Genomic DNA, 21,321 nt, shown 5'->3' with positions numbered 1-21,321 from the left:
ACTTTTCTCTGGAGAATATCCAACAATAGCTTCCATTGAATGAATAATGGATCCAGATCCTAAAAATAACAATGCTTTTGAATAAGCATGAGTAATCAAATGAAATAAAGCGGCTCGATAAGAGCCCATACCTAAAGCTAACATCATATAACCCAATTGAGACATTGTAGAATAGGCCAAATTTTCTTAATATCTTTTTGAGCAATAGCTAAAGTAGCTCCTAATACTACTGTTATTATACCTATCAAAGCTATTACACTCATTATGGGGGGTATAACTATGAAAAGAGGAAGAAGTCGAGCTACAAGAAAAATTCCTGCTGCTACCATAGTAGCAGCATGGATAAGAGCGGAAATAGGAGTAGGACCTTCCATAGCATCTGGTAACCATACATGAAGAGGGAATTGGGCAGATTTCGCAACTGATCCGCAAAATAACAAGAGGGCGCACAAAGTAACAAAAAAAAGATTCACCTCATTCTTATAAATTAAGTTGTTGAATATTTGAAATAAATCCCGAAATTCCAAACTACCCGTTATCCAATAAAAACCTAAAATTCCTAATAATAAACCAAAATCCCCCACACGATTAGTTACAAACGCTTTTTGACAAGCATTTGCCGCAATAGGACGTGTGAACCAAAAACCTATTAATAGATAAGAACACATTCCAACCAATTCCCAAAAAATATAAACTTGTATCAAATTTGAACTAGTAACTAACCCTAACATTGAAGTATTAAAAAAACTCAGATAAGTAAAAAATCTCAAATAGCCTTGATCATGAGACATGTAACTATCACTATAAATTAGAACCAGAATCCCAACAGTAGTGATTAATATTGACATTATAGAAGTAAGTGAATCAATCAAGTAGCCAAACTCTAAAGAAAGATCATTATTTATAGTCCAAGACCATACATATTGATAGATAGAACTATTCTCGATTTGATGAATAGATAGATCGATCGAAAAAATCATAACTATCGTTAACAATAAAATACTAGGAAAAGCCCACATACGGCGAATCTTTTTTGTTGCCGTAGGAAAAAGTAGAAGTCCTACCCCTATAAAAATAGGAACTGGAAGTGGGATGAAAGGTATGATCCATGAATATTGATGTATATATTCCATACAAAAAAAATAAAGAATAAAAAATATTTTGATTCTTGATGAATTTTGTTTCTTATTCATTTGTTTTATCTCTTTTGTAAAGGGGTTCGGTTAATAAAAAGTGGATAAATAAATCGAATTTTATATTCTTAATTGTTCTGAATCTTTGCACAATCGTTCCAATATTGGAAAGTACAAAGTCAAAATCGGCCAATAACCAAATTCCTAGTAAAAATAAAAAAAATCTTATTATTTTAAGTAATATTAATTAATTAATTATAAGTAATATAAATAACTATGTTTGTCATTTATATATATATATTAAGAAAAATGACTCTTAATAAATAATAATGAAATTAAATAATAATAAATAAAATCAAAATTTTGATATATAGAGTGAGGGTGGGGGTGGGGATAAATCATTACACCAAAACGAAGAACATTTATTTTGATATAAATTATAAAAACAATATAAATTAGTTTCTTTTTGAACTAATTGATTCTTTTACATTACAATAAAAAGAGATCCATAGATATAGATCTATTATCTATGAAATATTTGGAAAAGATTTATAATATTCAATGGTTTTACTTTAGATAGAAAAAAAGAAAGAGGGAATTAAGATAAATAAGACATACGGCTAATTACAGAATAATTCGTTTTCATTTACAGAACAAATGTCTTTCACATCGAACTATAGTAATAAAAAAACTATCCTAATTGTATGGCAGTTCCAAAAAAGCGTACTTCTATATCAAAAAAAAATATTCGTAAAAATTTTTGGAAAAAAAGGGATATTGGACAGCATTGAAAGCCTTTTCATTAGCTCAATCCATTTTTACAGATAAATCAAAATTTGTAACAAATAAAATAAAAATGTTGGATTGGAATAATATAAATTAGCTCGATTCAAAGAGTATTCTTTAAATACTCATTTTATACTAATACTAGTATAGAATATGGAACATATATTTAGAATCTATTATATAGATAGAATTAGATTCTATCTATATAATAGATTCTAAATATATAGAATCTAATTTTTTTCATATTTTTGATATTCGAATAAATACAAATTTTAAATTTACTTGTTATTATCAATTTATACTAAATGTTTAGTAAAGAAATGTACTAAATAAATAGTGCACTTTAAGCGATTCTTTCAATCTCGACGATTGACTAAAGAGTTGGTTATTATGATTTCGAGTAAGCCGCTATGGTGAAATTGGTAGACACGCTGCTCTTAGGAAGCAGTGCTAGAGCATCTCGGTTCGAGTCCGAGTAGCGGCATGGCATCCTATCCTATATTTTTAAAATTTGAAAAGAAGAAGTCCTATAATGAATTCAATTCCCTATTTCTATTCCTAGTATTCATACCTTTTTTATTTTCATTATAGATATGATATTTTCAACTTTAGAGCATATATTAACTCATATATCGTTTGGGGATCTCACTAATCAATTGGCATATAAATTTATCAATGAAACTGGTAATCATGTCCTTTGGGACAAATTTCTATGGAACTCTTATATTCCCCCATCTAGATCCTTTATCACATGGAGGCTGCTTCACAACAAGCTCCCCACAGATGAAAATTTAAGAAAGAGGGGCTGCTTGATTGTCTCTATTTGCTGTTTTTGTATGAAATCTGCAGAATCTTCCCAACACATTTTCTTTGAATGCCATGTCACATCTAGGCTTTGGGATTGGTTGGGAAAGGGGACTGACAAATTATTGGATTGTAGCAGTTGTCTTCAGTTGCTTATTAGGAATTGGGGAAGTGGTAGTAAGTTGGTCAACAACATTTTGAATTCAGCTATTATTCATACTATCTGGTCCATTTGGATAGAGAGAAATCAAAGATGTTTTCATAACAAGCATCAGGCCATGACCACTCTTTTCAATATCATTCTTGCTGAGGTCAAAATGAGCTTCAGTTTGTGTATGATTAAAGGTAACTCAGCAATGCAAGATTATAAAGTGGCCAAGCTCTTTAACATCCCGTTCAAAGTTAAAAGAGTCACTCCTCATTTGGATATTATTTGGAAACCTCCTATTGGTGATATAGTAAAAATTAACTGTGATGGATCCTCCGTGGGCAGACATCCTTGTGGCTCCATTGGCATTGTGATTAGAGATTCTAATCACCACTTTCTAGGGCTATATCTAGCAACATTGGAAATGCAACTCCGTTAGAGGCTGAATTTTGTGCAGGAATGATGGCTATGGAAAAAGCTCAGGAAATGCAGTTGATGCATGTGTGTTTGGAGACTGATTCCCTCAAAGTTGTCAATGCTTTCAACAAAGGTTTAGGAGTCCCTTGGCAGATGCGAGCTAGGTGGCAAAATTGCTGGGATTTTTGTGACAGTATTTCTTGTTCTTGTGTTCATATCCTTAGGGAGGGAAACATGGTAGCTGATGCACTTGCTAAGCATGGACAAGGACTTTCTCTATACTACACACAGTTGTGGACTTCTCCACCTCCTTTCATATATCACCTTCTCCTAAGAGATAGGCTTGGATTACCTTACACTAGAATAGATGTGACCTGAGTTTTTCTATTTGTTTTGAGTTCTGAAGTTGGTTTTTGTTTTGTTTGAATTGGTTTGTATGCGGTTCAGGCTTCTCCTGACTTTTATTTGATTTTCTAGCTTTATCAACAAACAAAAAAAAAACATCGTTTTCCGTCATATCAATTGTTATTTCAATTCATTTGATAACCTTATTAGTCAATGAAATTGTAGGATTATATGATTTGTCCAAAAAAGCCATGATAATAACTTTTTTCTGTGTAACGGGATTGTTAATTACTCGTTGGTTTTTTTCGGGCCATTTACCATTTAGTGATTTATATGAATCACTAATCTTTCTTTCATGGGGTTTTTCCATTTTTCATATGGTTCCGTGTTTTAAAAAGGAGAAAAACCTTTTAAGTACAATAATCGCACCAAGTGTTATTTTTACCCAAGGCTTTGCGACTTCGGGTCTTTTAACCAAAATGCATCAATCTGTAATATTAGTACCCACTCTACAATCCCATTGGCTAATGATGCACGTAAGTATGATGATATTGGCCTATGCAGCTCTTTTATGTGGATCATTATTATCAGTAGCTATTTTAGTCATTACGTTTCAAGAAGCCATCCAAATTCTTGCTTTTACCAAGAATTTGGATTTTTTAAATAAATCAGTTGATTTTGTCGAAATAAAATACATGAATATGAATGAAAGAAACAATGTTTTACGAAAAACATCTTTTTATTCTTCTCGAAATTATTATAGGTCTCAATTTATTCAACAATTGGATCGTTGGGGTTATCGTATTATTAGTCTGGGTTTTCTGTTTTTAACGATAGGTATTCTTTCAGGGGCAGTATGGGCTAACGAGGCATGGGGGTCCTATTGGAATTGGGATCCAAAGGAAACTTGGGCTTTTATTACTTGGACCATATTCGCTATTTATTTACATACTCGAAAAACTAAAAAATTTGAAGGTGTAAATTCTTCAATAGTGGCCTCTATCGGATTTCTTATAATTTGGATATGTTATTTGGGGATCAATCTATTAGGAATAGGACTACATAGTTATGGTTCATTTACATCTAATTAATTTTCAATGAGTAAAGAACCTGAGAAATAAAAATATGGAAAGCATATAAATATTTACTTTCCATAAATCGTGGAGAACCCTTTCAATCAAGTAATGTAATGATTCAAGGGGTTCTCACAAACAACAAACATATTGGATTATAATTTCAATTTTTTTTTGTTAAGTGAATCTAACAGAAAAATATTCTTTTTCATAAGGTTTTTTTCTCTTTTTTATTCATTTATTCATGAAAATGCTCTATCAAAAATTAGCTAGAATAGCTTCAACCTTGTCAACCGAGAATGAAAAAATGAAATCTGGATAAATACCAATACCTATTACGGGTATAAGGATAGAAATCGAAATAAATAATTCTCTCGGCCCAGAATCAAAAAAATAAGAGTTTGGTGTATTAAAAAACTTGTATCCATAGAACATCTGCCGTAAAATAGATAATAAATAAATAGGAGTTAATATCATTCCAATTGCGGTTACAAAAGTAATTAGTATTTTCATCATGAAAAGATATTTTTGACTAGTAATTATTCCAAAAAAAACTATCAATTCGGCAACAAAACCGCTCATGCCCGACAATGCAAGAGAAGCCATCGATAAGATAGTGAAAATCGTGAATATTTTTAGCATTGGGATAGCCATTCCGCCCATTTCGTCAAGATAAAGAAGATGTAGTCTATCATAACTAGTTCCTGCCAAGAAAAAAAGGGCAGCCCCAATAAATCCATGAGATATTATTTGTAAAATGGCCCCGTTGAGCCCAGTATCACTTATAGAACCAATTCCTAGAATTATGAAACCCATATGAGATACCGAAGAATAAGCTATTCTTTTTTTAAATTACGTTGACCAAAAGATGTTGAAGCGGCATAGATTATTTGAGTAGAACCTAATATCATTAACCAGGGGCAAAATATTGAATGAGCGTGGGAAAATAATTCCATATTAATTCGAACCAACCCATATGCTCCCATTTTTAATAAGATTCCGGCTAAAAGCATACAAGTGCTGTAATGTGCCTCTCCGTGGGTATCCGGTAACCATGTATGTAAGGGTATAATCGGCGATTTGACAGCAAAAGCAATAAGAAATGCCGTATATAATATTATTTCTAGCGCCACAGGATACGATTGATTAGTTAATGTTTCAAAATTTAATGTTGGTTCATTAGAACCATATAAACCGATACCCAGAATTCCCATTAATAAAAAAACAGAACCTCCTGCAGTGTACAAAATAAACTTTGTAGCTGAATACAAACGTTTCTTTCCCCCCCACATGGCTAAGAGTATATAAACGGGAATTAATTCCAATTCCCACATGATGAAAAAAAGTAAAATGTCTCGAGAAGAAAATGGTCCGATTTGACCGCTATACATTGCTAACATCAGGAAATAGAATAATTGGTATTCTCGAGTAACCGGCTGAGCCGCTAAAGTGGCTAAAGTAGTTATAAATCCCGTCAGTAAAATAGGTCCTATAGAGAGTCCATCTATTCCCAATCTCCAGTAAAAATCAAAAAAATTGATCCATTTATAATTCTCCGTCAGTTGAATTAGTGGATCATCCAATTGGAAATGATAACAAAATGCATAGGTTGTTAGAAGGAGATCGATTAAGCATATAGAAATGCTATACCACCTAATTACCTTATTTCCCCTATGAGGGAATAAGAAAATTAAGGAACCTACGGCTATTGGGAAAACTACAACTATTGTTAACCAAGGAAAATAATTCGTCATAAAAATAAGATACACTTGGGCCAGAAAAGCCCGTGCTCAAAAAAAAATACAAAATATTTTTTTGAGCACGGGTTTTTGCCAGTAAAAAAACGTATTCGTGTGGTGTTTTTTGAAACGTATCAATAAGCTAGACCCATACTTCGAGTTGTTTCAGGCCCTAAATAAACCCGAACACTTAAGAAATCCGTCGGACAAGCGGACTCACACCTCTTACAACCAACACAGTCCTCTGTTCTTGGGGCAGAAGCTATTTGCTTAGCCTTACATCCATCCCAAGGTATCATTTCTAATACATCTGTGGGACAAGCTCGGACACATTGAGTACATCCTATACATGTATCATAAATCTTTACTGAATGTGACATTGTATCTATAGTAATTTTTGAACATAAAAAATGAAAATTATCGATCTAGTAAACTCGTAAATGAATCATATATTTATATACCAGATGAATCAATGATTTGTTATAATATTGTTAATTGTTAATCAAAAAAGATGTCTAGATAAATTTAGAATAAGGAATAGAAGAGGATACTTTGATTTCTTATGATTTAGGCAATGCAAACATGATCAGAAGTTGTGTAGAATACATATTAATTTGAATTGATAAATATTACACTCACTATTTGATTGAATTGAATTTTTTTATTAATTATGATTAATTAATGCTATTTATTCAACAAATTCGATTGATTGATACGGGTTGATTTTCTGTTACGAGCAATTGCGGAAACAATAGCCAGTCCGATAGCTGCTTCAGCGGCTGCAATAGCTATAACAAAAATTGAAAAAATATTTCCTTTTAATTGGCGATTATCAAAAAAATCAGAAAAAGTTACGAGATTTATATTAACTGCATTCAGTATAAGTTCAAGACACATAAGGGCTCTAACCATATTTCGGCTCGTGATCAATCCATAGATACCAATAGAAAATAAATAGGCACTCAAAACAAGTACATGTTCGAGCATCATTGACCAACTCCTTATTAATTTTGATTCATTTCAATATGAACAAAAATTCAACAGATTCAATTGACTAAAGAATATACCAAGTCTGGAACAAAAGAATATATTGGCAATAAAAAAAAAGAGTTTATACATAACATAGAATTGAAAAAAAAAAAATAAAATCTTGATTTATATTACTAATTCTATAAAGATTTTTTACTGGCGAGCTACAACAATTGCACCTATCAAAGCAACTAAAAGAATTATTGAAATTAGTTCAAATGGAAGAAAAAAATCGGTTGATAAATGAATTCCAATTTGTTGACTAGTACTTATCAAATCTTGCTCAATAATCTGATTTGGTCTTGTAGTCCAAATAATTCCGTACCATGAAGTATCTGAAATAATAGTTATTAGTGAAACAAAAATACTTGTACAAACTATCAAAGTAATTCCATCCCCAACAGTCCAAAGATTAAAATCTTGGTAATATTCGGAACTATTCATGAACATCACAGCAAATGTGATTAAAATGTTAATAGCTCCCACGTAAATAAGTAGCTGTGATGCAGCTACAAAATGGGAGTTTGATAAAATATATAATAAGGATATACAAACAAGAACCAGTCCCAACGAAAAAGCAGAAAAAATAGGGTTGGTAAGTAATACTACTCCTAGACTTCCTAATATAATACCCGATCCCAGAAAGACTAAAAGAAAATCGTGTAGCGTTTCAGGCAAATCCATTATATGTAAAAAAAAAAGACAAAGAAATCGAAATTTCATGACCGTATTGATATGACCAGGAAAAAAAATTTATATACTTAAATTTTTTTTTTATTATATTTTGATAATATTTTATTTTGATTATTCTCTTATCTCTTATATATTCTATATAATCTATAATATATATATAGATTATCATTATTTATAGAGTTATATATATAGTCTATTCTATACTATTCTGATTTTCTTTTTTATTTTATATTTATTAAGAATAAAAATAATTTTTAATTATAAAAAATTCTCTTTTTTTATTTTATTTGAATTGTTCGAATTGTATAATCATCAATTACTGACATTGGTAAACGGCCCAAAGCAATTTGATTATAGTTCAATTCGTGACGATCATAAGTTGAAAGTTCATATTCTTCAGTCATTGATAAACAATTTGTTGGGCAATACTCAATACAGTTACCACAAAAAATACAGATTCCGAAATCAATACTGTAATTTAGCAATCGTTTCTTTCGAATATCAGTTTCCAGTTTCCAATCAACAACGGGTAAATCTATAGGACATACACGAACACATACTTCACAAGCAATGCATTTATCAAATTCAAAATGGATTCGACCGCGGAAACGTTCCGATGTGATTAATTTTTCATAAGGATATTGAATAGTTACAGGTAAACGATTTGCGTGAGATAAGATAATAATGAAACTTTGACCAATGTACCTTGCAGCTCGGACTGTTTGTTGACCATAATTCATGAACCCAGTTACCATAAGGAACATATCGTAAATATCTATGAATATTTTTGTTTTATTTCTTTCTCTTATTTGAGACAAGTTATGAATATAGAAAATAAATCTTTTAGAGTGAAAACAATTGAGACGAAGTTGTTAATAATAGATTACCGAGAGAAATAGGTAAAAGAAATTTCCATCCAAGATTTAATAATTGATCCATTCTTAGCCTAGGCAAAGACCATCTTGTTATGATAGAAACGAATAAGAAAAAATAAGTTTTAGCTAATGTAATAAAGAGATCAATTGTAATAAAGAGATCAATTGTAGTTCCAAAAACTCCATATGTTTTATTGATTTCAAAAAACTCAGAAACGAATATGTACGGAATAGAGATATTTGAACCGCCCAAGTAAAGAACTGTTACAAATAATGAAGAAATTAAAAGGTTTAAATAGGAAGCAACGTAAAATAAACCAAATCGAATACCCGAATATTCTGTTTGATAACCCGCTACTAATTCTTCTTCTGCTTCTGGTAAATCAAAAGGTAATCTTTCACATTCTGCTAGTGAAGAAATTAGAAAAACAATGAAACCGATAGGTTGACGCCACAAATTCCACCCCCAAAAACCATATTTTGATTGCGCATCAACTATATCAACTGTACTTAAACTGTTAGATAATCCTAGTCGGTGATAACATTACTGTTCCCATCTCTAATACAGAACCGTACATGAGATTTTCACCTCATACGGCTCCTGGAAAGCCTTAAGTAAATCTAAGGACCGGGACGATTCTTTATCTCGTGATATATCCATATCCATAAGATATAGAAGATTTAAATCTATCAAACGGTTCTGAATTAGACCAATTCAATTCTGTCTGTTCTAGAAATAACTAAATACGAAAGATAAATCCATTTTAATAAAACATACAAATACAATAAGGCACGTCTGAATTGATCTCATCCCTTAAAAATCGAAATTTGAATTTGTTGAGTAATAACTGAATTCTTCAATAAAATACTCTTTTAGAATTCTCCATAACCCTCGGCATTTTGAATTACGAAAAAGAATTACACATTCGTTTCTTAATTATCATGTGAATTTGATCTCCATGAATATGAATATGGATATAAGAAATCATAGCACAAAAAAGAGATCTGCTTTTCGTTTATGATTTCTTCTTCTTTTTTCGTTCCTATTCTTCTTTGTTTGTGCTATGAAAAAGGGACTTAAAAAATTTTAAAGGATTTTTTCGTTCCTGATAGTAATTTATTTAATCGGTGGATGGAAGCATACTCTGGATCGGAGTTATGGGGAGTACTGCTTGATTTTTTCTACCAACTTAAAGCCCCAATTAGTATTCTTTTTCTATTATGCGTAAATTGTCTTTTGGATAATTTACAAAATCTGTGTTACTAATCCTTTGTGTATCTTGGTGTTTCTAACCATCCACTCTTTTTTTTATTAACCCCTTATTTTAACATCTAGGATCATACAAATGATAACTAAAACTCAATAAGGTTGGTCTTTTGAGCCCGCTTCAAAACAGGATGAAAAATATTCTCCAATCTTGGGTTAAATGTCCTCTTCTCTTTATAATTTATTTTATTTGACTTCATTCTTATACATAGAAAATGAGACTCAATATTTTTACTGCCATTTAAAATCATCATACTATCTGTTAACTATAGGTAATAGAGTATTCTGAAATTTTATTCAATATAAGCTGTTTTTTTTCACTCATATAACTATCTAATTTAGTTCTTCAATCCGAATTGTGAAAAATCAAATTAAGATAATGAAGGTTTCTATTTAATTTATTCGACTCCTTTCCTATTATATATAGTACTATAAAGAGAGGAGCATAGCAATAGCATCGAATAGCTTTTTTGGTTTCAACGAATCGCACGTAGAGATATTGATAAGACACATAGAGTTAATGGTATTTCATAACTAATCGATTGAGCAGCAGCTCGTAGACCACCCAAAAAGGAATATTTATTATTTGACCCATATCCTGACATAAGAAGTCCAATGGGAGCAATACTCGAAATAGCAATCCATAAAAAAACACCGATATTGAAATCAGATAAAACAAAGTTATAGCCAAAGGGAATTACTGAATAACTTATTAGAATTGATATTACTGATATGGATGGTCCGATACTGAATAAACGAATATCTCCCCTAGATGGAATAAGATTCTCTTTGAATAGTAGTTTTGTTCCGTCTGCTAGAGCTTGAAGAATTCCAAAAGGACCGGCGTATTCGGGTCCAATACGCTGTTGTATCCCTGCAGATATTTCTCTTTCTAACCATACAATTGCTAGTACACTTATTGTGATTCCCAATACAAGAATCAAAATAGGTACAAGTATCCATAGAATTCCATAGACCTCTTTGAAAGATTCCAATCCGGAAAAATAATTTATATCTTGGACTTCCGTTGTATCAATTATCATTTCAACGATCAACTTCTCCCATAATGATATCTATGCTACCTAGTATTGTGATAATATCAGCCAATTTCATTCTTTTAGGTACTTGAATATTTCCCAATTGTTCCGGTCCATTTACGGTTATTGCTTCTGTGAACATAGTAGCTAAATAATCCCAACGTGTTACATAAGGCAGATATTGTATAATTGTTCGATTTTCCGCAATTTTTTCCATACCTCTGTGTAAATAACCCAATATTGGTTCACAATCAATAACATCTTCACCATCCAGAGTAACAATAAGTCTAAGAACACCATGCATTGATGGGTGTTGAGGCCCCATATTGACTATCATGAGGTCTTTTCTTGTAGCTGGCACATTCATAGGTTTTTCCTCGATTCATTCTTCCATGAATCGTTAAAAAAAAAGTTCATCAAAATTCAGGATCTAATAAATCGAATAATTGAAAATGATTCTTGAAATTAACGAATTTGTGAATCCCGAATACCCAACTGATTTATTAATTTTTTATAACGTATTTTATTTTTCTTTGACAAATAAGACAGTAGTCGTTGCCGTTTTCCTAGAATTATATGTAAACCCCTTTGAGATAAATAGTCCTTTGGGTGTAATTCCAAATGTGAAGTAAGTCTTAGTATCTTATTATGGAAATTGAATACTTGAAATTCAACTGATCCGGGGTTTTCTTCTTTTTTTTTTTTTGTGAAATAACAGGTATAAATGAATTTTTTATCATAAAATGAAAGCTTTTCTCTCCCCCTCGTTTTTGGTAGATATTTTTATTGATCAGTAATAGTAATGACACTAATTTTTAATTTTGTATATAAAATTATCTTAAATTTTTTTTTTCTTTTCAAATCAATTATATTATTATATTATTAAGGAATGTAATTCAAATAGATAAAATCAAATAGATAAAAAAATAAATACTATATTTATTAATTGAATAAATAAAAAATTCTATTGTCTTGTCTATTTCAAAAAAAAATAAGACCATCGCATTTCTTTTTTTATTTAAATTTATTTATATAAAAATATAAATAAATATATATATATAAATTTATATTTATATATATATATATTTATTCACATATCAGATATGTTACAAAAAATATTATGATAATGATAATATAGAAGATAAATGTAGATTCTAAATTAATCTTTCAATCGAGGATACATATGTATCCTTAATATACTGAAATGGCTTCCATTATGGGTATTAAACCAATAGCGGTTTATACAAGCTAAATCTTCTAATCGATAATTTGGCCAAAGAAATAATTTAAAATTCATTAGTTTTTTTGTTTCGCTATCAAGATCTTTATTTTTAGTCAAAACTTGAGAAACATTTTTTATTTGATTCTCATTGTCATTTATTGTTTTTCTATGCACAGTATTTCTATTCCTAGGATTGAAACAAGTTAGAATTCTCAATTCTCTACGGCGTCTAGTGGACAAAAGATTTTCAGGAACAAACAAATCATAAAGATTTTTATCTTTATTTTCTGTTATCTTTTGATCAACACGACTTTTTTTCTTTTTCCAACTCCAACTTTTTCGCGTCTTACTCTTATGAATCAACGGTAGTCTTATGGTTTGATATAGAAGAGATTGTTCATGCTTTTTTCTAGGCAGGCGAATAGGTTCAATAAAAAAGATTAGCCTTTCCTTCAAGTCCTCAGTGTCCCTACATTCTGTATAACAAAAATCCTTCGTCCTTGAATCAACCAGCATTTCTATATCTAGCTCTAGCTTTTTAATCGACATTATTACAATTTTGTTGAATTTTTTCATTCTAAGCAGGAGACAAAATAAGTTGGTATTATCCATTCCTATTTCTTCGTCGGAACTATCACAGTGCAAATAAAAACCCAAATATTTTGATAGTAAGAAATCCCGTTCTCCCTTTAGATCGGTCCTGTATTTAGAATCTGATCCTTTATAATAGTATGAGACAGATTTAAGATCTTCATCTACTGTATTCACGTATTCTTCCGTTGTTAACTCTAAATTATCAAGCTGCAAAACAAAGAATTTTATTGGTAAGATCCAAGGATTCATCTTATATGCACAATATAATTTGCTTAATTTTGAAAAGAACCAAAATCCGGGAATAAGGAATTTATCCTTCGGTCTAGAAGTCTTTTTCCTTTTTACATTCATTCCCATCCAATTGAAATACTTTCTATCCAGATTTTTTTCCAGATTTTTTTCCATATCTAGAATATCATATTCTTCTAGATAATTTTGGATAGAGATGTTGTAATTATAAGAAATCGCTTGGTTTTTATTCGGTGATCTATATCCATAAATAGAGGATTTTTTCTTATTCGCAAAATTAAGATATTGATAGGAGAAAAGATCATATCTATATTGTTTTTTAATTTTGTTTTTAATTTCTATTTTTAATAAGTCTCCTTCTTGTTCTTGTTTTTTGGAAAGAATTAATTCTTTCCAAATTAATTGATTTTTTTCATATGAATCATATTCAACTAAATCTTTATTTTGAGCCACACGATGTTCATTGATTCTATTCCTCCAGTTTTGTGATACTAATCTCGACCATCTCTTCTCAGGTAAATCATATTGATAAAGAACCTTGAACCAATTTGTCCATGGATTCATTAACGAATCGGAACGTTTCTTATGTCTTAATTTGGAATTATATGTTCCTTGCATTCTAAAAAAATAATCCTTTATTTCATTCTTAAGAAAAAAAGATCTTCCAGGAGATTCCAAAATAGATCTTATCTTAAATTTAGATCCATTACTAAATTGGATTTGTGATAATTTATAAAATACATATTCTTGTGACAAAGATGACAAAGAAGATACATCCCAAGAATTCTGTGAATTCATATTCGTAATATTCTCAGATTTCTCTAGAATCGATATAAGTCTACTTAGACTTAGATTTTCAAATCTTTCTTCCATTTCTTCCATTTTTTTTTTTGTCGTAAATGGGTTTTTTTACATTTAGTATTTTGTCTGTTTATTCAAGAAAATCAAGAAAACGTTGTCGATGGATCCTAGCAATACTACTGATACATAAAAGGATATCTATGTATACCCCTTCTATGAAAATTTTGAAAAAAGAATAGGATTTACGTATTAATCGAACAAATCTTCTTTGTAAGATTTGCAAATTATTTTTTTGTAATTCTAATCTTTTAGCATCATAAGTAGTTTTGTTCGAATTCAAATTGATCTCTGAAGTTAGAATCCCCTCTTTTTTTTCTTCTGTCATTGTTTCTATTTGTTTTATGATTGTCTTTGTTTTAACATTAAGATCTTTTATCCTTTTTTCTGTGAATGAAGAATTTGTCCAATTAATCGATTCCATTTTAACGGGTGATTCCTCAATCACCTCAATCACCTCAATCTTTGAATTATTCTTACTGATTGTTGAAGTTTTTTTGCTTTCACTCAGTTCATCTATTGTTTCATCTATTATTTTGAACCTAAATAGAATACTTTTAAGAATCCTTTTGATGTTCCAGTTTTCTATTTTTTTTAACATAGTTCGAAACCATTTTTTTCTTTCATTTAAAAATTTTAGAACTAGAAAAAAATGCTTTTTCAAATCTTTTTTCAATTGTTTTCTTATTGTTTTTAAAACGGGACCAAAAATTGAAAGTGGGTCTCTTGGGAAACCCTCATCAAGGTACGATTCTACTAGTGTTCCATAACCTGTTAAAAACCAGAAGTTTTTGTTTTCAGTATATTTTTTTTCTGTGGATCTTTTTTTTTTTTTTTTTCAGTAGATTGTACCTTAGATTTGTGCCAAGCTTTCAGAACAAAAGGGTTTAAGATCCTTATCTGAATACCCTCGTCGAACCAGTTTTTTGGCAATTCTTTGTCGGATACTGGAATGCCCTGATAGGTGCATTTAATATGAACTTCCCTGCTCCAATCCCTAAAATCTTCTGACCATTCGGGATTTTGAAATAATAGGATACGAATGATATTTTTAGTTATTATCAATGAAGGTAGTAGAATATATTTTCTAAAAAAAGATTGGATTAGTAATACAAAACTTCTAATTATTAGACCATATAGAATACTTTCCCAGTCTTCTTCTATTTTTAGACGTCTTATTTCAGCGTCGTCTTTGGCGTCCTCTTCGTATTTGTGTTCGAGCCTTTCCTGAAACTCCACAAATTCTGAATTGTCAGTACCAGGTTTCCTGAACATTTCTTTGAAAATTTGGGATAGATCATCGAAAAGATCACCAAAAAGAAAATATAATGGGTCTATCATCTCCAAAAAAATGGGGGAATGGGGCTGTGCATTTCCTTGAGAAAGTTTCGTTGTCGCTATTTTACGCCTTAGAGGGCGCATAGATCCCTTAATTATATCTCGATCAAAATCTGGTTCGCGTAAAAAATTTACTAGAAAAAATTCGTGATTTAAGTCCACTTCAAGAATAGCGTCATTGTCATTTCTAGGACCAATATTCAAAGTCAGTGAATCTGTATTCCCATTAAAAATTACCATACGTTCGGCTTTTGCGGAACGAATCTGAAACTCTTTTGTTAGTCTTTCCGTCATTTGCTCCAATTCGTCGATTAACTCGTATGACCATCGAGGAACTTGTTTACTGATTTCGTTTATTCCAGTACATTTCTTTCTATTAAAAATGGTTTGGTTGTTCTGATCAGTTCTAATTGCCTCGAATAAGAATTTTTTTTTTCTTTTTTTTTCTTCGGAATATATTTTTACTTGTTCATGTTCTGGAAATAAATAATTATTTATCAAATAATTATAAATAGACCTGATGTTGGAGATATTCATAACTTCAACTTGTTCTGGCCTTTATATAGAAAATTTATTGAGTATTGTATTGTGAAAGTGAGAGCAATGACAAAAGTAGGAAGAATGAAGTTAGGATCACAAGGCATGGAAGTGTCCTTACAAGGACTTGGTTGCATGAGCATGTCTGCTTTCTATGGTCCTCCTAAACCTGAACCTGACATGATTGCTCTCATTCACCATGCCATACAATCTGGTGTCACTTTTCTTGATACTTCTGACTTCTATGGACCTCACACCAATAAAGAAAAACTAAAAGGGAATGAGTAAGTGGTAACCTTTCCAAGAAGAACTTCATTGGTGTGAGGACCATAAATATCAGAAGTGTCAAGAAAAGTGACACCAGATTGTATAGCATGGTGGATGAGAGAAATCATATCAGATTCAGGCTTAGGAGGACCATAGAAAGCTGACATGCTCATGCAACCAAGTCCTTGTAAGGATACTTCCATCCCTTGTGATCCTAACTTCATTCTTCCTACTGTTGCCATTGTTGACTCTAATTGCTACACTGAATGAATCTCCTATAAGGTATACTATATAAAGGCCGGCCAAAGTTGATAAAACTAAGAGCAGAAAGAATTTATTGTGTTTATTCCATTGAAAGGCTACCAAATATATACACATTACAGAAGATAAATCATAAGCAGCTAATATTTTTTTAGAGAAGATAAATCATAAGCAGCTAATATTTAAGAGGAAACCACATATTAACCCTTTATTTATTACATTAATTTTTTTTCGTCTGATAACTTATTATGTTTCTTCAATTTAGAGACAAAATAGGAAAGATATAATAATTTAGTAAATAGAAGGTCAACATTTATTTATCTATTACATTTCTTCAATAACAATATAGGAAAGATATCCTCTAAAAAAATAATTTAAGAAGGAAAGATATGCTAATTTGGTAAATAGAAGGTCAACTTATAAGCGTGTATTACAACATTATCTTTGTCTGTCTTTACATAGTATACATCACAGGACATTTGTTCTGTGTTACATCAGACTCAGAGCAATGGCAACAGTAGGAAGAATGAAGTTAGGATCACAAGGGATGGAAGTGTCCTTACAAGGACTTGGTTGCATGAGCATGTCTGCTTTCTATGGTCCTCCTAAACCTGAACCTGATATGATTTCTCTCATCCACCATGCTATACAATCTGGTGTCACTTTTCTTGACACTTCTGACATTTATGGCCCTCACACCAATGAAGTTCTTCTTGGAAAGGTTACCACTTTCTCTTACCCTTTTAGTTTTTCTTTTGATTAGAATTTCTGGGTTTGTATTATTTTTATATTTTGATTTGGTTTTTGTTGCACGATGTGATATGAGCATGAATGGAATTGTATATGACTGTGAATTTTTTATGAATAGGCTTTGAAGGGTGTGAGAGAGAAGGTTGAATTGGCTACTAAGTTTGGAGTCAGAGCTGGTGATGGAAAATTTGAGATCTGTGGTGATCCAGGTTATGTGAGAGAAGCTTGTGAGGGTAGCTTGAAGAGACTTGATATTGATTGTATTGATCTCTATTATCAACATCGTATTGATACTCGTCTTCCGATTGAAGTCACGGTAAAATTCTCTCTGATTTGATTTGGTAGCTTAAACTTTTGCATCAGCATATGTGATATTTTCCTAATTTATTATACCTTATGGTTTAGTAGCATATTTTCCTAATTTAAGATACGAAATAAACTGCTTGATGACAATATAAAATGACAATGTGTGGTGACTTCAACTTGGTTTTCTTTGTAAGATCGGAGAGCTTAAAAAACTTGTTGAAGAGGGAAAAATAAAATACATTGGTTTGTCTGAGGCCTCAGCTGCAACAATCAGAAGAGCACATGCAGTTCATCCAATAACAGCTGTGCAGTTGGAGTGGTCACTATGGTCAAGAGATGTCGAGGAAGACATAATTCCAACTTGCAGGTGGAATTTAGTTTGCAAACATTGTGTTTTGTTATCTAGTACTTATCTTTCTGGTATGAAGCACTTACATAGACACTGGACACGACACTGGCATGTGAAACCGTAACAATTTTAGAAGATAGAAGTAATTGAATGTAATTACATATGTTGGTGTCGTCTTAGTGTCGGAGACCAAACGCGCCTTTAATCGGTATTGTTTGTGCTACAAAGATATGAAGTCTAACTTCATGATTTATGATTTTCTTTCTTAGGGAACTGGGTATTGGAATAGTTGCATATAGTCCTCTTGGGCGAGGATTCTTTTCAACAGGAACAAAGTTACTCGACAACTTGCCACAGGATGATTACCGGAAGGTTTGTGGAAAGACTGCTTTTACAGAAATTCATGTGAATTACTTCTTCGTTTTGTTAATGATCATATTAGTCGTTTTGAGGAATTATGTATACTTATTTTCTGTAGCGATCTTCATTACACAATAATAGTGTTCACCGACTGATTCGCCATGATCAGAATTACCAAATTTGCTTATGTATATTCAGTTGACTGTAGTTCAAAATAAATTATAGTCGGTGTACATTTTTAGTCCATAAAATAGTTTGGGAATAGGCGAACAGAAGATGACACTGTAAGTTGATGCTAGTGAACACAATTCAGAACTTTATAATACAAACAGGGTCCATGGGATCAATGCGTGTTGATAACTCCTACCATTGACCCAAGAATTCCACTGTACTTACTATCCTTTCACTTCCCCTAATTAACCACTTAGTTCTAACATTGATATCTGAACCGCGAAGAGATATTTGATAACAAAAAAAATAAAAATTAAAAGAGAAAAAAAGTAGTGTGGTTCATAAATAAAAACGTTGGATCGTTTTATAGAAGGAAAATATGATGTATTTTTCATGAGTCCATGCATTTTGATCCTTTACTTCATGCATGATATATTTATCACATCTTCTTAATGGTGACTAAACACAAATATTATGGCATGAGAGAATTTTATATGATCAGACTGCACTATGTGTGAGTGTGCGTGCATGTGATTCCTTAACATACCATATTCTGTAGCTGCATTTTAGGATTTGTTACTACCTGACATCTTGTATCCTATGAAGTACGAACACAGACACTGGATACAACACTGATACTGAGAAAATGAATGCAGCTGAAAAATACAGACACACATAAATCAATCATGGTCACACATTTAGATCATAAATCCCTATAACTTACACCATTGATCAGGGAACTTATCTCATAATTGCCTCTTTGTTTGGTCTATAACAATATTAACTTTTCATACTGATATATTTCATAATCAATTATATTGAATGTAATCACATGAGTCAGAGAAATTGCAAATTCTCAAATTCTGTCTTTTAATGTCTATCAGTGATACCTTAATATAATCTTATATGTAAATTTGTTGCAGCATTTGCCTCGATTTCAAACTGAAAACCTGCAGCAGAATCAGACTATATTTGACAAAGTTAATGAATTGGCTACAAAGAAGGGATGTACTCCACCTCAGCTTGCACTAGCCTGGCTTCATCACCAAGGAAATGATGTGTGCCCAATACCTGGAACCACCAAAATTGAGAACTTGAATCAAAACATCGGTGCTCTATCTGTGAAACTAACACAAGAAGAAATGGTAGAACTTGAGTCTTTAGCAGATGCTGTTAAGGGTGGTAGATATGGGGATGAAATAAGTACATGGAAGAATTCTGATACTCCACCACTCTCTTCTTGGAAAGCTGTGTAATGAAGTGATTTTCTTGCTTAATGCTCATACTAGTCTTTTACCTTTAACAAATAAATCAGTATGAGTTTCCTTTTGAATGGATTTGGTTGTATAAAACTATGCTTTATGAATTGAACTAGACAGTTCAACCGGTTGAACTGTAAACCGGCACTGTCTATGGTTCATTGAACGGTTCGACTGTGGTTTTGCCAGTTCAATGTTTAAAACATTGGTATAAAAACTTAATAGTTTAAAGTATTTGATGCGGATTTTTAAGTTCGATTGAATTCTATCGATTACTCCACATAATTTGTTACATGTTTAAGGGCATGTAACTTAATTAACCGCCTGTTTGATAAACTATTGTATAGATGATTTCATCTATTACTTTTGGCCTCTAGTATTCAACTTCATCTTGAACTTTTGAGATATATTTCAATTATTTTTGTTAGGAAATATAATTTATAAGCTTAATTAATGTGATTATTCTTATTATTATTCTTTAAAGTGACAAAATTTCAATACACAGCTCATGTGTGAACAAGAAGATCGTAAGGTTGCTTAATTATACCAGATAATAATCTTTTCATCTGTATAAGGTCCTCAAGCCTTTCATTATTTGAGACAACCTGAATAGTTCATTATGATTATCAACATTTTGTGGAAAAGGCTTGGAAGCAAAATAAATGCATGCCTATTTTTGCCTTCAGCAAAGTCAGAAAACTACAATGATTTTAACCATGAAGTTTTGGGAAACACATTTAAGAAAGCTAACTATGGAGATTTGCATCAATGGCATTCAGAAATTTCTAAGTGTGGAAGGTTTCCCTTTGGGGTGCCAACCTAGTTGGGGTGTCAAGCTATCCCCTGATGCCTTCCTTTGCTTTTGATTCATCAAAAAAAAAAAAAAAAAAAAAGGAAAACCAAGAAACTACACAGAATTTCTCGTCCTTCCGCCAAAGCGGAATATTGCTCCATGGCTAATACCACATGTGAACTGAAATGGATTAAGAGTTTATTATTAGATCTTAATATTCTGCATAAAGGTCCTATGCTTCTTAATTGCAACAGTCAGACAGCTTTGCATATAGCAAAAAAACTAGTTTTTCATTATCGTACAAAATATATTCAGGTCGATTGTCACTTTATATGTAATGAAATAGTTCAAATAGTATGTTTCTACATATGTGCAACTGCCAGATTTATTTACCAAGGCTTTGGAACGACATCAATTCCAGACTGTACTAGGCAAGATGGCCATTCGGAAACCTCATGCAGCAACGGGGGTAATGACACAGGTGTGTTTGCTGATTCAATCATAGTTATGCACATTAATACTGCAGATATTCTATATAGCCAAATAAGGACACAGTTTTGACCTGTAATGTGTATATATTTGGTAGCCTTTCAATGGAATAAACACAATAAATTCTTTCTGCTCTTAGTTTTATCAACTTTGGCCGGCCTTTATATAGTAT

General features: G+C 31.5%; 6 protein-coding genes and 1 pseudogene across 6 annotated transcripts; 1 reads left to right on the top strand and 6 right to left on the bottom strand.

The window, feature by feature from the left end:
- The window catches only part of LOC120577102 (NAD(P)H-quinone oxidoreductase subunit 5, chloroplastic-like), a 1,691-nt pseudogene extending 309 nt beyond the window's left edge, over positions 1-1,382 (bottom strand).
- A 5,892-nt stretch (positions 1,383-7,274) lies between these two features.
- LOC120577104 (NAD(P)H-quinone oxidoreductase subunit 6, chloroplastic) lies at positions 7,275-8,295 on the bottom strand. Its single transcript, XM_039828053.1, has one exon. The coding sequence runs from the start codon at positions 8,195-8,197 to the stop codon at positions 7,628-7,630; it is 570 nt and encodes a 189-aa protein (XP_039683987.1). The 5' UTR covers positions 8,198-8,295; the 3' UTR covers positions 7,275-7,627.
- A 145-nt stretch (positions 8,296-8,440) lies between these two features.
- LOC120577105 (NAD(P)H-quinone oxidoreductase subunit I, chloroplastic) lies at positions 8,441-9,080 on the bottom strand. Its single transcript, XM_039828054.1, has one exon. It carries the CDS (start codon positions 8,929-8,931, stop codon positions 8,446-8,448), a length of 486 nt encoding a protein of 161 aa, XP_039683988.1. The 5' UTR covers positions 8,932-9,080; the 3' UTR covers positions 8,441-8,445.
- On the bottom strand, positions 8,985-9,583 carry LOC11439765 (NAD(P)H-quinone oxidoreductase subunit 1, chloroplastic; the record flags this gene model as incomplete). The annotated part of the gene is made up of 1 exon (XM_024769608.2): positions 8,985-9,583. A coding segment is annotated over one exon (573 nt), but the record flags the coding sequence as incomplete, so codon positions are not given.
- A 276-nt stretch (positions 9,584-9,859) lies between these two features.
- LOC120575733 (NAD(P)H-quinone oxidoreductase subunit 1, chloroplastic) lies at positions 9,860-12,160 on the bottom strand. The gene has a single exon (XM_024769609.2). It carries the CDS (start codon positions 11,350-11,352, stop codon positions 10,786-10,788), a length of 567 nt encoding a protein of 188 aa, XP_024625377.1. The 5' UTR covers positions 11,353-12,160; the 3' UTR covers positions 9,860-10,785.
- Positions 12,161-12,417: 257 nt separating this feature from the next.
- On the bottom strand, positions 12,418-14,288 carry LOC11438838 (protein TIC 214). The gene has a single exon (XM_024769606.2). The coding sequence runs from the start codon at positions 14,282-14,284 to the stop codon at positions 12,506-12,508; it is 1,779 nt and encodes a 592-aa protein (XP_024625374.2). The 5' UTR covers positions 14,285-14,288; the 3' UTR covers positions 12,418-12,505.
- Positions 14,289-17,081: 2,793 nt separating this feature from the next.
- Positions 17,082-20,130, top strand: LOC11442908 (probable aldo-keto reductase 2). Its single transcript, XM_003621636.4, has 5 exons — positions 17,082-17,393; positions 17,541-17,738; positions 17,923-18,095; positions 18,347-18,449; positions 19,532-20,130. Exons 1-5 carry the CDS (start codon positions 17,181-17,183, stop codon positions 19,862-19,864), a joined length of 1,020 nt encoding a protein of 339 aa, XP_003621684.1. The 5' UTR covers positions 17,082-17,180; the 3' UTR covers positions 19,865-20,130.
- The last annotated feature ends 1,191 nt before the right edge of the window (positions 20,131-21,321 follow it).

Source organism: Medicago truncatula, chromosome 7 (genome assembly GCF_003473485.1).
Source record: "Medicago truncatula cultivar Jemalong A17 chromosome 7, MtrunA17r5.0-ANR, whole genome shotgun sequence".
Taxonomy (NCBI): Eukaryota; Viridiplantae; Streptophyta; class Magnoliopsida; order Fabales; family Fabaceae; genus Medicago; species Medicago truncatula.
This window is presented reverse-complemented; position numbering and strand designations above follow the sequence as displayed.

Bases quoted from the DNA above. Each gene is read 5' to 3' on its own strand.
- LOC11438838 (XM_024769606.2), bottom strand. From the start codon at position 14,284: ATGGAAGAAAGATTTGAAAATCTAAGTCTAAGTAGACTTATATCGATT.
- LOC120577104 (XM_039828053.1), bottom strand. From the start codon at position 8,197: ATGAAATTTCGATTTCTTTGTCTTTTTTTTTTACATATAATGGATTTG.
- LOC11442908 (XM_003621636.4), top strand. From the start codon at position 17,181: ATGGCAACAGTAGGAAGAATGAAGTTAGGATCACAAGGGATGGAAGTG. The intron at 17,394-17,540 runs GTTACCACTTTC...TTTTATGAATAG, and splicing joins ATGAAGTTCTTCTTGGAAAG to GCTTTGAAGGGTGTGAGAGA. The intron at 18,096-18,346 runs GTGGAATTTAGT...TTTCTTTCTTAG, and splicing joins GACATAATTCCAACTTGCAG to GGAACTGGGTATTGGAATAG.
- LOC120575733 (XM_024769609.2), bottom strand. From the start codon at position 11,352: ATGATAATTGATACAACGGAAGTCCAAGATATAAATTATTTTTCCGGA.
- LOC120577105 (XM_039828054.1), bottom strand. From the start codon at position 8,931: ATGTTCCTTATGGTAACTGGGTTCATGAATTATGGTCAACAAACAGTC.